We start from the raw sequence: 13,800 nt of genomic DNA on the forward strand, positions 1-13,800 counted from the left end.
CACTTACATCATAATACATCACACAATTTCATATCATTTCATTTTACACCATGCCCGAAAAGGAGTAGGAAGAAGGAAAGCTTATTTTATCCTACCCCTTTCCCACTTCAAAGCATTTACAAATATATAGAATCATTTACTGACCTTTTTATATAATAAAATAACATCTATGAATTAGTATACAACAGTTTTGTAATATGTAATTAATTAATTAATTCAGTCATTATTAACATACTGAGATGAAGAATATCTTATTTTCAATAAGGTTGGAAGTATTTCTCATAATTCTTCTTCTTTGTACTCTGTAAGCACTATTATTTTGAACAACCTCTTAAACTGGATCATATCAGTACAATTTTTAACTTCTTTACTTATTAATCCATTCCATAATTTAATTCCACATACTGATATGCTAAAAGTTCTAAGTGTTGTACGTGCATATAAATGTTTTAAATTATTTTTTCCTCTAAGGTTATATTTCTCCTCTTTAGTTGAGAAGAATTGTTGTACATTCTTTGGTAGCAGGTTATAGTTTGCTTTGTACATCATTTTAGCTGTTTGCAATTTTACCAAATCACCGAACTTTAATATTTTTGACTTAATAAATAAAGGGTTTGTATGTTCTCTATATCCAACATTATGTATTATTCTAACTGATCTTTTTTGTAACACGGTTAGCGAATGTAGTGCACATTTGTAGTTATTTCCCCATATTTCTGCACAATAACTCAGATATGGTAACACTAGCGAGCAGTAGAGATGAGGATGATACTGAGATGAAGAATATCTTATTTTCAATAAGCTTGAAAGTATTTCTCATAATTCTTCTTCTTTGTACTTTGTAAGCACTAAAACTGAACTGGCTACAAAGTCAACAAAAACCGAATGCTGGACGACAGCAAAGACTTACTGCAAAGACGGCGTCCACAATGTACATCCAAACATGACATGACATGATAAAAACAACCTGAGATATTCTTGATTGCTAAAACAAAGTAGATGCGGGAAATATCTCTCAGAGGAAGACATGAAACTGCTACAGGAAAATACCAAAAAAAGAGAAAAAGCCACCAAAATAGGAGCGCAAGACAAGAACTAAAACACTACACACAGGAAAACAGCAAAAAAAATCAAAATAAGTCAGGGTGTGATGTGACAGGTGGTGACAGTACACCTACTTTGAGACAAGAGCTATATTGATGCATGCTATGGTTTAAACGACTTTTTACTGTCAACTGTGTTTTGTTTTTTAATGATTTCTGCGGGTGGTGTGCCTCCGAATTTTTTCAACGCAAAAGATGTGCCTTGGCTCAAAAAAGGTTGAAAAACACCGGTCTAATGTAGATTGATTGTGATTTTTTTCTCAGATTTTCCATCAAGGATCAATGTGAACTTACACCTTTTTTGCATGTTTTTGTTTTCCAGCCAAGGCAAAGAATGTGTTGAGTAAAGATGGCTTCCTCATGTACCTGCACCATCCTGACGCCTTGATCATGGACCCAGAGCACAAGGAGGTGTACCAGGACATGAGCCGGCCGCTCAACCACTACTTCATCTCCTCCTCACACAACACCTACTTAATGGAGGATCAGCTGAAAGGTCCTAGCAGCACGGAGGCTTATGTCAGGTGACCACTACCATCACACCCTACTCCATGCTTGTTATTGGTATTACACACTAATTGTGGGTCGACATTAGGCACACTTGCACTTTGATTGGCAGGGTTACCGTATTTTTCGGTCCATAGAGTGCACCGGATTAAAAGGTGCACTTACGATGAGCCGGTCTTTTTTTTAATTCAAAAGGCGCACCGCATTAAAAGGGTCATATTATGAGTTTTTTCTCAATTTAAAACACTATCTTGTGGTCTACATCAGGGTTCCCCAACCTTTTTTCCACCAGGGACCGGTTTAATGTATGCATTACTTTCACGGACCAGCTTTCTACGTTTAGCAGACAAAAACAGCAAAAAAATTAGCCTTTGGCTACAATCTGAAAGTTAAGTCGGAGAAAATGCGGTAGTTTATAAATTAACTAGATGAGGCAATTCCTGAAGGAATTGCATGTGAATGCTCCAATGCTGACAGAATGAAGTATGAATGTAAGAATAGTTTGAATGTTGGAATGTGTTGAATGTTGAAGCATTTGAATTTCCAGGAAAACCGGAATTTGGTTTGCAACTTGGGAAATACTTAGTTTGAATGTCCAGGATGAGTGCAATATGTTGAAGGTGGAATATTTTGAATAGGTTGAAAAATGTTGGAATTGTTAGTGAAAAATGGATAATTCATTTGGAATGGGGACAATGTCCCTAAAAACGGAGAATTCTTGGAAATCCGGGAATTTAAAAAAATTTTTTTTACAGTTTTTGAAAGGGAGCACACAATTCTTGAACAGGTTGAATATTTTGAAGTTGGAACAGTTTGAGTGGGAGTTGTGGAACTTTGAAAAATGTCCCATTCTTTTCAATGGGAATTTCATGAAAATTTGGGGATTTCGGGAAAAGAGGGAATTTTTTAGAAAATGCAAAAAAAAAATGGAATCTTGGGAATGAGTTGAAATGGTTGGTGTTGGAATTTTTCAAATCGGTCGAGAAATGTTGAAGTAGTAACATCTTTAATTGACAAATGGTATTAAGGAATTCCTGGAATTTGAAATGGGTTGAAAAAAGGGTCAAAAAAGGGTTTGGAAAAAAAACTGGAATTCTTGGGAAAAAATTTTTACTTCAAAAAATGATAGTTTCAATGTCCAGGTTGTGGTGTCCAGGATATGTTGAAGGTGGAATGGTTTGAATCGGTTGAAAAATGTGTAAATGGTGGAAGTTTGAAAAATGGCCAATTCATTTTGAATGGGGAAAAATGTTCCGGAAAATGTTCTGGAAAACCTTGAATTCTGGGAATTTGGGGGTTATGTCAACGGAAAGGCCGCGTTTGGAATGGTTTGAATCGGATGAAAAAAGTGGAAGGTAGAGTGCGCCAAAATCTGGAGAAGAAGAAGAAGAAGTTGAATAAAATAGATTAAATTTGGTGTAGAAAACCTTATTAATTGTGTGAATGCTTTGGAGCATTCACACAATGTTGCTGTGCGGCCCGGTAGCATATGCGTCACAGACCGGTACCGGTCCCCGGACTGGTGGTTGGGGACCATGGCTCTACATAACATGTAATGGAGTTTCTTTGGTCAAAATGTTGCATAGATTATGTTTTACAGACCATTTTCAAGTAGCTTTCTGAGCGTCTCTTCAGGATGCGCCGTTTAATACTAGGGATGTCCCGATCCGATATTTGGATCGGATCGGCTGCCGATATTTGCAAAAAAATGCGTATTGGCAAGGCATGGGAAAATTCCGATCCAGATCCAGTTAAAAAAAAAAACTCTGGTCCGTGTTTTCCAACGCACCGATTTAAATAATACATTCCACTTTTCTGCTGCTCCCTAATTTCCGTTCCGCATTTTCCAGCCCACCTTCAACACATCCACAGGTCTGTGGATTCTCACGCAGTTGCTTTTAGCTGCTGGCATTACACGACAGGCTCTTCTCACTTTTTCCTGTGTCTCCCTCTCACAGACAGCAAGCGCACCTTCTTACATACGTCACATACTGTCACGTCATACGTCACATACGTATACGTCCTCCCCGAGCAGAGACATAGCAGCATGGCTAACGTTAGCTGTGATGCTAGCGCAGCCGTGTGACCAATGTTCTCTCTAAGGTGCGCGCCTGTGCAATGCTCAAGCGTCCTCTGCATATAGCAAATCTATGCCACGCACAAAATCTAATAAAAAAATAAGCGCATTACAATTTTCGACACACCGACACGACAGAGAAAACAGTTTTCGTCATCATTGTTGAAATATTGTAACGTCTGTCGAGGCGCTTATCTCCATTCGGTGCCACACGCCCACACCATCAAAATGCCAAGGCAAAAATTTCCACATCAACACCGTATGAAAAAATTTGTGATTTTTTTAGTTGTGATTTCCTTCTCTGCATGAAAGTTTAAAAGTAGCATATATTAATGCAGTATGAAGAATGTTTTAATGTAGACATGCAAGCCTTGAAAGAAAATTTTTAAAATCAAGACTACATTTCCTGCAAATGGGTGCATTTCTACCCTATATTTTAACTTTAGATTTATTCTCATATCAAACTCTTTTGGCTGTCTTTTTGACACTTACATCCGGCGCCCTCCTCCACACCCTGGATTATAAATAATGTAAATAATTCAATGTGATTATCTTGTGTGATGACTGTATTATGATGATAGTATATATCTGATAGTATATATCTGTATCATGAATCAATTTAAGTGGACCCCGACTTAAACAAGTTGAAAAACTTATTGGGGTGTTACCATTTAGTGGTCAATTGTACGGAATATGTACTTCACTGTGCAACCTACTAATAAAAGTCTCAATCAATCAATCAAAACACATAGAATCATCATACTGCTGTGATTATATGCATCAAGTGTTCATTCAAGGCTAAGGCAAAATATCCAGATATATATTGTGTATCGCAATATGGCCTTAAAATATCGCAATATTAAAAAAAGGCCATATCGCCCGGCCCTAGTTTCAATGATGCCATTTCTGTTTGTCATGTATAATTTTGTCTATTTTGTGTTTATCCTTGAATAAACAGGTCAGTTTCTTGTTACCAACCATTGTGTATTATTCAAACTCACCTAATTCAGCTGGCTAGTTGTTATCAAGAGTACTAAAACCCTTTTCAACATGATTCTGACAACTAAGTAGGCTAAATAACTTTAAACTTTAATACATGCTCGGATAGGCCAGTATCGGTCAGTATCGGTATCGGATCGGAAGTGGAAAAACAATATCGGTATCGGATCGGAAGTGCAAAAACCTGGATCGGGACATCCCTATTTAATACCACTGTATTAATTTTTTGGTACTGAATAAGCTATTTACAAACTGTTAGCTTACATATTACACATTTCTAACATACTTTCCTTGTAAGAAAATGGTAAACTGGTACATGTTAAAGCGGAACTTATAAGAAAAACCATTGCCTTATTGGTTCCTGCTGTTGTGTATTTGGGATCTGTGTAAGTCCCGAAAATGTGGAATCTAACCGTGGAGGCATTGCGGAGATATTTATAAAACAATCTTGCCTTCGTTCATACTTCCGGGAAATGAGCTGTTAAGAATTTGCAAAACCTGTGGCATTTTTCACGCCGGTGACGTCACCTGATTATCCATATATGGCATAAATTTACCCAAAAGTGCTTTGCGCGGGTCCACCATTGTAGTCCATAAGCTCATTTTTCGCTGTCCTCTCGTTGTGGGGCAGAATGGCTCGTACATGCACATTGGTCCTCCACTGTTGCCATGTTTAATACAAACTAGTCCGAACTCATAGACTCACTGTGAAAGCGCTAACTACAACACAGATGGCGGGGAAAAGACAGTCGAAGTGAAGAAAGCCCACAAAATGTTTCTAAATGAGCTCTGTTTCATTCTACTCCTTTTCTTACATGTTGAATTGTGCAAGTGCAAACACTCGATGTAATTCTCATGTTTCTCGCAGGGCTCTGGTGAAGGGCTGCCGCTGTGTGGAGCTGGACTGCTGGGATGGATCAGACAACGAGCCGGAGATCTACCACGGCTATACGCTCACCTCCAAGATCCTCTTTAAGGACGCCATTAAAGCCATCAAGGAGTTCGCCTTTAAGGTGTGCTTAAGTATCCCCAAGTATATTCTAACACAGCGGTGTCCATAGTGTGGCCAGCAGCTAATTTTTTAACTGCCTGCGGCACGTTCTAAAAATACTATTAAAAAAACTAAGTGGAATGAAAGAGCAAACAGACAAGTAAGGAGAAAAAGTTGCGATGTCGACTATTTAAATTTGTCAATGCTCAAAAAATCATAAATACAAATCAATTTTATGAATGATTGACTTATTCAAGATTCCAATTACTACCCATATAATATATTCCACTTATATTTGAATGTTTTCTTTGAAAAAACAAAATAAACAAAACAACCTGGAATCGACGGATAGAGCTGAAGTTGATCTAGAGCAGTGTTTTTCAACCAGATACAGTCTGGTGTGCCGTGGGAGATGATCTAATTTCACCTATTTGGGTTAAAAATATTTTTTGCAAACCAGTAATTATAGTCTGCAAGTTATGTGCTGTTGTTGAGTGTCTGTGCTGTCTAGAGCTCGGCAGAGTAATTGTGTAATACTCTTCCATATCAGTAGGTGGCAGCAGGTAGCTAATTGCTTTGTAGATGTCGGAAACAGCGGGAGGCAGTGGGCAGGTAAAAAGGTATCTGATGCTTAAACCAAAAATAAACAAAAGGTGAGTCCCCCTAAGAAAAGGCATTGAAGCTTAGATAAGGCTACGCCGAACGAAACTAAGACTGAACTGGCTACAAAATAAACAAAAACAGAATGCTAGACAACAGCAAAGACTTACTGTGGAGCAAAGATGGCATCCACATTGTACATTCAAACATGACATGACAATCAACAATGTCCTCACAAAGAAGGATAAAAACAACTGAAATATTCTGGATTGCCAAAACAAAGCAGATGCGGGAAATATCTCTCAAAGGAAGACATGAAACTGCTACAGGAAAATACCAAAAAAGGGAAAAACCCACAAATAGGAGCGCAAGACAAGAACTAAAACACTACACACAGGAAAACAGAAAACAAGTCAAAATAAGTCAGGGCGTGATGTGACAGGTGGTGACAGTACACCTACTTTGAGACAAGAGCTATATTGATGCATGCTTGGTTATGGTTTAAATTCATATCCAACAATTGCGACAACAACTTTTTACTGTCAACTGAGTTTCGTTTTTTAATGATTTCTGCTGGTGGTGTGCCTCCGGATTTTTTCAACGCAAAAAATGTGCCTTGGCTCAAAAAATGTTGAAAAACACTGATCTAGAGAGAAGTGTTGAGTAAAAAAAACTTATTTTTGTCAATCCCTTTTGGATACCTGAGAATTTCAATGGGATTTTATTTTATTTTTTAAAGGGGAATTGCACTTTTTTTGGAATTTTACCTATCGTTCACAATCAGGAGACAAAAAGACTCAAGTTTTTAGTTTTTTCTCGCTTTCTAACAAATAAAAATCGGCTTGTTTTCGATGGCGAGCAATGTAGCTAGAGGGAGCAATCAATTCTACATCTAAATCACTTTATAAATGAATTCCAAAACCGTCAACAATACTTAATTTACTTTCCGTAACTTGTATAATAACCAAACTGTTGCGACATTGTTATTGTAAGAATTAACACTAAGGAACTTTTTTTCTAGCGTAGTAACACATCGACATTCGATATTAGCTGTAAAAGCTAGCTATGGCAAGAGATAAGTTGGCTACGGCAAGAGGTAAGCTAGCTTTTGTGTCCGCACAAAACACATTTGAGTTTGTATTGCACAGCACTGCAATAAGACACCAATCTGTACTGACTGAAAAAACCTGAACAATCATATTACAGTATCTGTAAAATATTAGCCCACATTTCATGTTTTATTTGTACACAGCTAGCCAGATAGCGTAAGTACTGTAGTTGTAATAACATGCATGATGTGCTGCGTGATACATGATCAATATAAAGTGTGACTCACTCGATGGACAGTTGTCTGTTTGGTCCAGCTGGCCGGGGACGTTTATTTGGGGGTAAGCATGCCATTTATGTCATAATAACTTGTCTCCAAATTCCACATGTTGCAGCTTTGATTCGCTTTTACCTCACTCTATTGGCTTCCGTCTGCTTTAACGTTTCACCCTCTTCTTCGTGCTCCCTTCTAGAAGCAGCACTTTACCCTCCGTATATTTAGCTTCAAAAAGATAAGGGTGTGAATTCTCACTTGTCCAAAAATAGCCATCTTTGTTGTCTGTCACAAAGTCTGCCATCGTTAGAAGACACACATGACTTTGTATCCGGAAGTAGGAACACACATTTGATGCCAGAAGTCAGACGGGCACTGCTTTGGAAACAGAAATCAATGAGCCGAACTAGTTCCGGCTGTGCATAAAATGACCAGTACGGTAAATATTGTACATATTACATATTGTTATGAAGGTGTCTGTTACTACATTATACATATACTTGCAGTGTGTATATTGTACCTATTACATATTGTTATGAAAGTGTCTGTTACTACATTATATATATACTTGCAGTGTGTATATTGTACATATTACATATTGTTATGAAGGTGTCTGTTACTACATTATATCATTATATATATACTTGCAGTGTGTATATTGTTATGAAGATGTCTGTTACTACATTATATATAGACTTGTAGTGTGTATATTGTACATATTACATATTGTTATGAAAGTGTCTGTTACTACATTATATACGTATATACTTGCAGTGTGTATATTGTACATATTACATATTGTTATGAAGGTGGCTGTTACTACATTATATACATACTTGCAGTGTGTATATTGTACACATTACATATTGTTATGAAGGTGTCTGTTACTACATTATATATATACTTGCAGTGTGTATATTGTACATATTACATATTGTTATGAAGGTGTCTGTTACTACATTATATATACATTTGTAGTGTGTATATTGTTATGAAGGTGTCTGTTACTACATTATATATATATATATATATATATATATATATATATATACATATATATATATACTTGCAGTGTGTATATTGTACATATTGTTATAAAGGTGTCTGTTACTACATTATATATATACTTGTAGTGTGTATATTGTACATTTTACATATTTTTATGAAGGTGTCACTACATTACATATATACTTGTAGTGTGTATATTGTACATATTACATATTGTTATGAAGGTGTCTGTTACTACATTATATATATATACTTGTAGTGTGTATATTGTACATATTGCATATTTTTATGAAGGTGTCTGTTACTACATTATATATATACTTGCAGTGTGTATATAAAACATTACATATTGTTATAAAGGTGTCTGTTACTACATTATATATATACTTGCAGTGTGTATATAAAACATTACATATTGTTATGAAGGTGTCTGTTACTACATTATATATATACTTGCAGTGTGTATATTGTACATATTACATATTGTTATAAAGGTGTCTGTTACTACATTATAGACTTGTAGTGTATATATTGTACATATTACATATTGTTATGAAGGTTTATGATACTACATTATATACAGTATATATACTTGCAGTGTGTATATTGTACATATTACATATTGTTATGAAGGTGTCTGTTACTACATTATATATATATATATATATATATATATATATATATACTTGCAGTGTGTATATTGTACATATTACATATTGTTATGAAGGTGTCTGTTACTACATTATATATATATATATATATATATACGAAATTTGCAAAATCTTCCACCAAAAATATTTTTCTTTGTGGAATATTTGATGTGAAGTAATGGGAACCTTGCATAGGTCAATAATTCATAATAACATTGATTTTGATTCAGTATTATGTTTTGAGCAATGACAGTTTTATTAGTCAACATTGCAACTTTTTCTAAATTACATTTAACCTTTAAGCTTTTTTATTTAAATTTTGTTATGTTTCTGTTTATTTTAATAGTATTTTTAGAATGTGCCGTGGGCCTTTAAAACATTAGCTGTTTGACACCCCTGCTATAGATAATAAAAAATTAAATGTGATTAATCTATGGATAAAAAGCAGAGCCTGGTGACGCATGCGCGTTTATCATAACTCTCTCTCTCTTTCTGTCTCTGCCTCTCCCTCACCAATGCTGCTGCGTGCTCAATTTGTTTTGTTTTTAACCCCTTCTTAACCCTGAACGTACATTGAAGATACACGCAACCCTAGCTCAAAATGCCGGACATTTGAGGCATTTAAGAAACTCCGCCCCGACAGCTCCGCAAAAGAGGACGTATGGTCAGTCTATCGTAGCATGCCGTGTGTTGTGCCTCTGTGTGTGTTGTTTACACAACGTGCGTTACGCTACCTAATATGTCCGTGTGGAAACTAGTTCGGTACACAACCGAACCGGAACCCCCGTACCGAAACGGTTCAATACAAATACACGTACCGTTACACCCCTAATGATTATACAAAAATGCAAATGTGTTGACGCTGGTGATATCGCCTTGTCTCTGCTCTGTCTGCGTCACGGCAGTGTTCGGCCTTGGCAGTCAGCAGGCCATTCCTGGACACAAACACTGATACCAGACTGGCTTGCAATCTTTTTGGATTTCAGCTTTGCACGGACAAAGAAAAATACCACTTCAGCACAATTGACAATAATTACAGCAACGGCCCTTAAGCATAAGAGTTGTGTGATAATATATACATAATTATTCTAACACCCCGCATGCTCAGTGGAAAAAGTTTGGACGCCCCAATTTTATCACTGTGTATGTGCCGATTACAGACTTCTGAATACCCGGTCATCCTTTCCCTGGAGAACCACTGCAGTGTGGAGCAGCAGAAAGTCATGGCCCAGCACATGAGTTCCATCCTGGGCAGCGCCTTGGTCACGTCACCCCTGGGTGACGGCATGCCTACAGACTTCCCCTCCCCTGAGGTGCGTGTCCTGCCACTGAGTAGTTTCCCCTTGTGTCGATACCTGGCCCTCACACTGCTCCGATGTTGCCGACTAGGAGATGAAGCGGAAGTTCTTGATCAAGGCCAAGAGGTTGAACAAACTGGAGGCCATTTTTGCTTCTGAGGCGACAGAGATTGATGACGCTGAAGTTACAGAAGAAGACGAATCTGATGATGATGAGGAACCGGAAGAAGAAGAAAAGCGTAAGGTGAGTGAAAAATAGTCGTATAATCCAGAATTTGAGTCAATTTATATGTAAAGTATGATTTAAATGAATGATGCAGAAGAAAAAGAAACTGAAGCTAGCCAAAGAGCTGTCCGACATGGTGATCTACTGTAAGAGCGTCCACTTCCACGGCTTCGACGATGCCAAGAAGAACCTGAGCTTCTACGAGATGTCGTCCTTTAAAGAAAAGAAGGCAGTTGCCCTTGCAGAGGAGTCGGGTAAGGAAGACGTTTACATTGACGCTAACCAACCATGACATTATGAGTGGCTGCACAAGCTGATGGGATCAATACATCAGATGTAGGGCTGCTGCATTCGAGTAATCCATCAATATAATTTCTTCCATTAATTGAATAAAACACACTTAAGTAGAGAGTTTATTACGATTTGATTATTGATATATCTATTATTATATTTATATTATTGATATATAGTATATGTATTCACAATTTATCACATTTACTGTAATTTTCATGCATTGGTATTTAAGCCGCACCCACTAAATTTGAGAAGAAATTGATTTTTTTCCCCATATATTAGCCACACCGGAAGCACCACAATTTTTTTTTTTTTGTCCTGTCCAGTTACTCAGGCTAATCATATCGTTGATGTAGATGCCCAACATCAACAGAACAGCATCAGCGAATAGGATATGTACAAATATGATGGTAAAAGTGATAGCAAAGAAGCAGTTGGTGAAATAATTTAGACTTAGACAAACTTTAATGATCCACAAGGGAAATTGTTCAACACAGTAGCTCAGTTACAATGATGGAAAGTGTAAGGATGGAAAGGACAATGTAGGTATAAAAAGACTAATATAGCGATTAAAAAATCTAACTATATACGAATATATACATATGTGTACAGTATATTATATATACAGATATATTATATTATGTCTAACATATATACAAAATATACCAATGACCATGTACAATATTACAGTATATGTGACAGCTGCAGCATAAAATAGAGAGTAGATCCAGCAGAAAATAGACATTAAAAACAAAGAGAAGTACCTAACATGTCAGGTAATAGGCAGATATCATCTATATTCATAATACGGAAATGACAATGAACATTATTACACTACAAATGGAGCAATACAAATTGCACTATTGATAATGAATAATAACAATAATTAAAGCTGCAAGCGGCGATGGACGGGACCGACTTTGACGGCACATAAAATCCAAACCGGAGCAGTAATTAAAACTCTTTGGTCAACTTTTAATCAGAAGGGTTCAATCTCTCTCCTGTGCTAGTTTGTAGCCGACACGACAAACGTGCTCAGAGGTGATAATGTTTGAAAAAAGGTGACCGGTTTTTACAAAACGTTTGTTTTGAAGGGGGAATTGCCAACTTCCGGTTGATTTTTGCTGAAGGATGTCAATGTATGAAATCTAGGTCTAAGTCAGACCTACATAGAGGTTTTTGTTTCATGTCTCTACAACATTCGTACTGGGAGTTAGAGGCAGTTTTGTCTGTGTTTTCTTCCTAGGGGGCGCAAGCGCGCAATTTTGAGTTTTGGAGTTTGGTTTTTTGACTAGTTTTGTTTGCCAGTACTGATGTGTGTGTCAAATTTGGTGAGTTTTGAAGCATGTTAAGGGGGTCAAATTACAGCTCAAAGCTGCGGAATAATAATAATAAAGAAAGAATATAACGGACAAAATACAATAGGGTCCTCTGTCCCAAAGGGACATTGCGGTCTCTAATAAAGAATAGAACGCTAGAATAACAATAGGGTCCTCTGTCCCAAAGGGACATTGCGGTCCCTAATTACCTCTATTATCAACAAAAATGCAACAATCCATATACGTATTGATAACTTCAAATACAAAAGAAAGCAGATAAATGGAGGGGAAGAAAGAGAAGCTAAGTAGATGAACCTTGTGCATTGTTATAGTAACAATAGGTTAAGCTTTGTCAGTGTGTCATGTGTTACCCAGTTTCCCCTAGGGCAGGGGTCGGCAACCCAAAACGTTGAAAGAGCCATATTGGACCAAAAATACAAAAAACAAATCTGTCTGGAGCCGCAAAAAATTAAGTCGTATATAAGTCTTGTAATGAAGGCAACACATGACGTAGATGTCTATATTAGCTATAATAGCCTACTATCAAAATGACTGTGTCGCAGGCTGAAGCAAATCTTCGTTGACAGAAATGTTGAAATTTAATATTCATTCTACACATTTTTACAACATTAGAAACCATTAGTAAATCAGAGGTTACTCAGAAGGTGAGATAACTCCTGGAAATTACTGTCTTTTAATGGCCAAAGGTATAGATGTGTGTGTCCAAGTTAAGACTGTTTTCTTTAATATATTTATTCCAATCTTTGACAAGCTAGGTAACGTTTGCTGTGGTCTGGAACAACATAGCACACAAACAACTATCAGAAATGCAGCCAATATTACATACAGATAATGTGTCATGCGACATGCAAAACTAAATTATATACAAAGAGGATAAAAGTAAAGGATATTAAATGAGCTCAAATATACCTACAAATGAGCCATAATGATGCAATATGTACATACAGCTAGCCTAAATAGCATGTTAGGATTGATTAGCTTGCACTGACCAAATATGCCTGAGTAGCACTCCAACAACACTCCAACACTCCACAGCATAAAACATTTGGTGGACAAAATTAGACAAAGAAGGAGTGGAAGATTGTACATGTAAACAAACTGTTGCGTCACAGTCCACACTATGGTGAGTTCAAGAACCGCCGAAATTAGTGGGACAAAACGATGTTCACCAAATAGAAGCATACACACAAACATATTAAAAAGTGGGCTTTCTAACAATTTGGAAGGTTTGTGTCATGTTTGTCCTCAAACAAAAAACATACTAAAACAAAAGCAATATTTCCCCCCCATCTTTATCCATTTTCAATCCTTTTTTAGAAATGCTCCAGGGAGCCACTAGGGCTGCACAAAAGAGCCACATGCAGCTCGAGAGCCGCGGGTTGCTGA

The 13,800-nt window shown here is 36.9% G+C and overlaps 1 protein-coding gene across 1 annotated transcript in view; it reads left to right on the forward strand.

Annotated features, from left to right (window-relative positions):
- LOC133581483 (1-phosphatidylinositol 4,5-bisphosphate phosphodiesterase delta-1-like) overlaps positions 1-13,800 on the forward strand; it is a 72,681-nt gene that overhangs the window by 31,848 nt on the left and 27,033 nt on the right. Inside the window, exons 6-10 of the mRNA XM_061935500.1 lie at positions 1,426-1,627; positions 5,555-5,699; positions 10,417-10,569; positions 10,646-10,798; positions 10,875-11,034. Coding sequence (XP_061791484.1) covers positions 1,426-1,627; positions 5,555-5,699; positions 10,417-10,569; positions 10,646-10,798; positions 10,875-11,034 — 813 coding nt within the window. The remainder of the gene's footprint in view (positions 1-1,425; positions 1,628-5,554; positions 5,700-10,416; positions 10,570-10,645; positions 10,799-10,874; positions 11,035-13,800) is intronic.

The sequence above is a fragment of the Nerophis lumbriciformis genome, linkage group LG03, assembly GCF_033978685.3.
Source record: "Nerophis lumbriciformis linkage group LG03, RoL_Nlum_v2.1, whole genome shotgun sequence".
Classification (NCBI taxonomy): Eukaryota; Metazoa; Chordata; class Actinopteri; order Syngnathiformes; family Syngnathidae; genus Nerophis; species Nerophis lumbriciformis.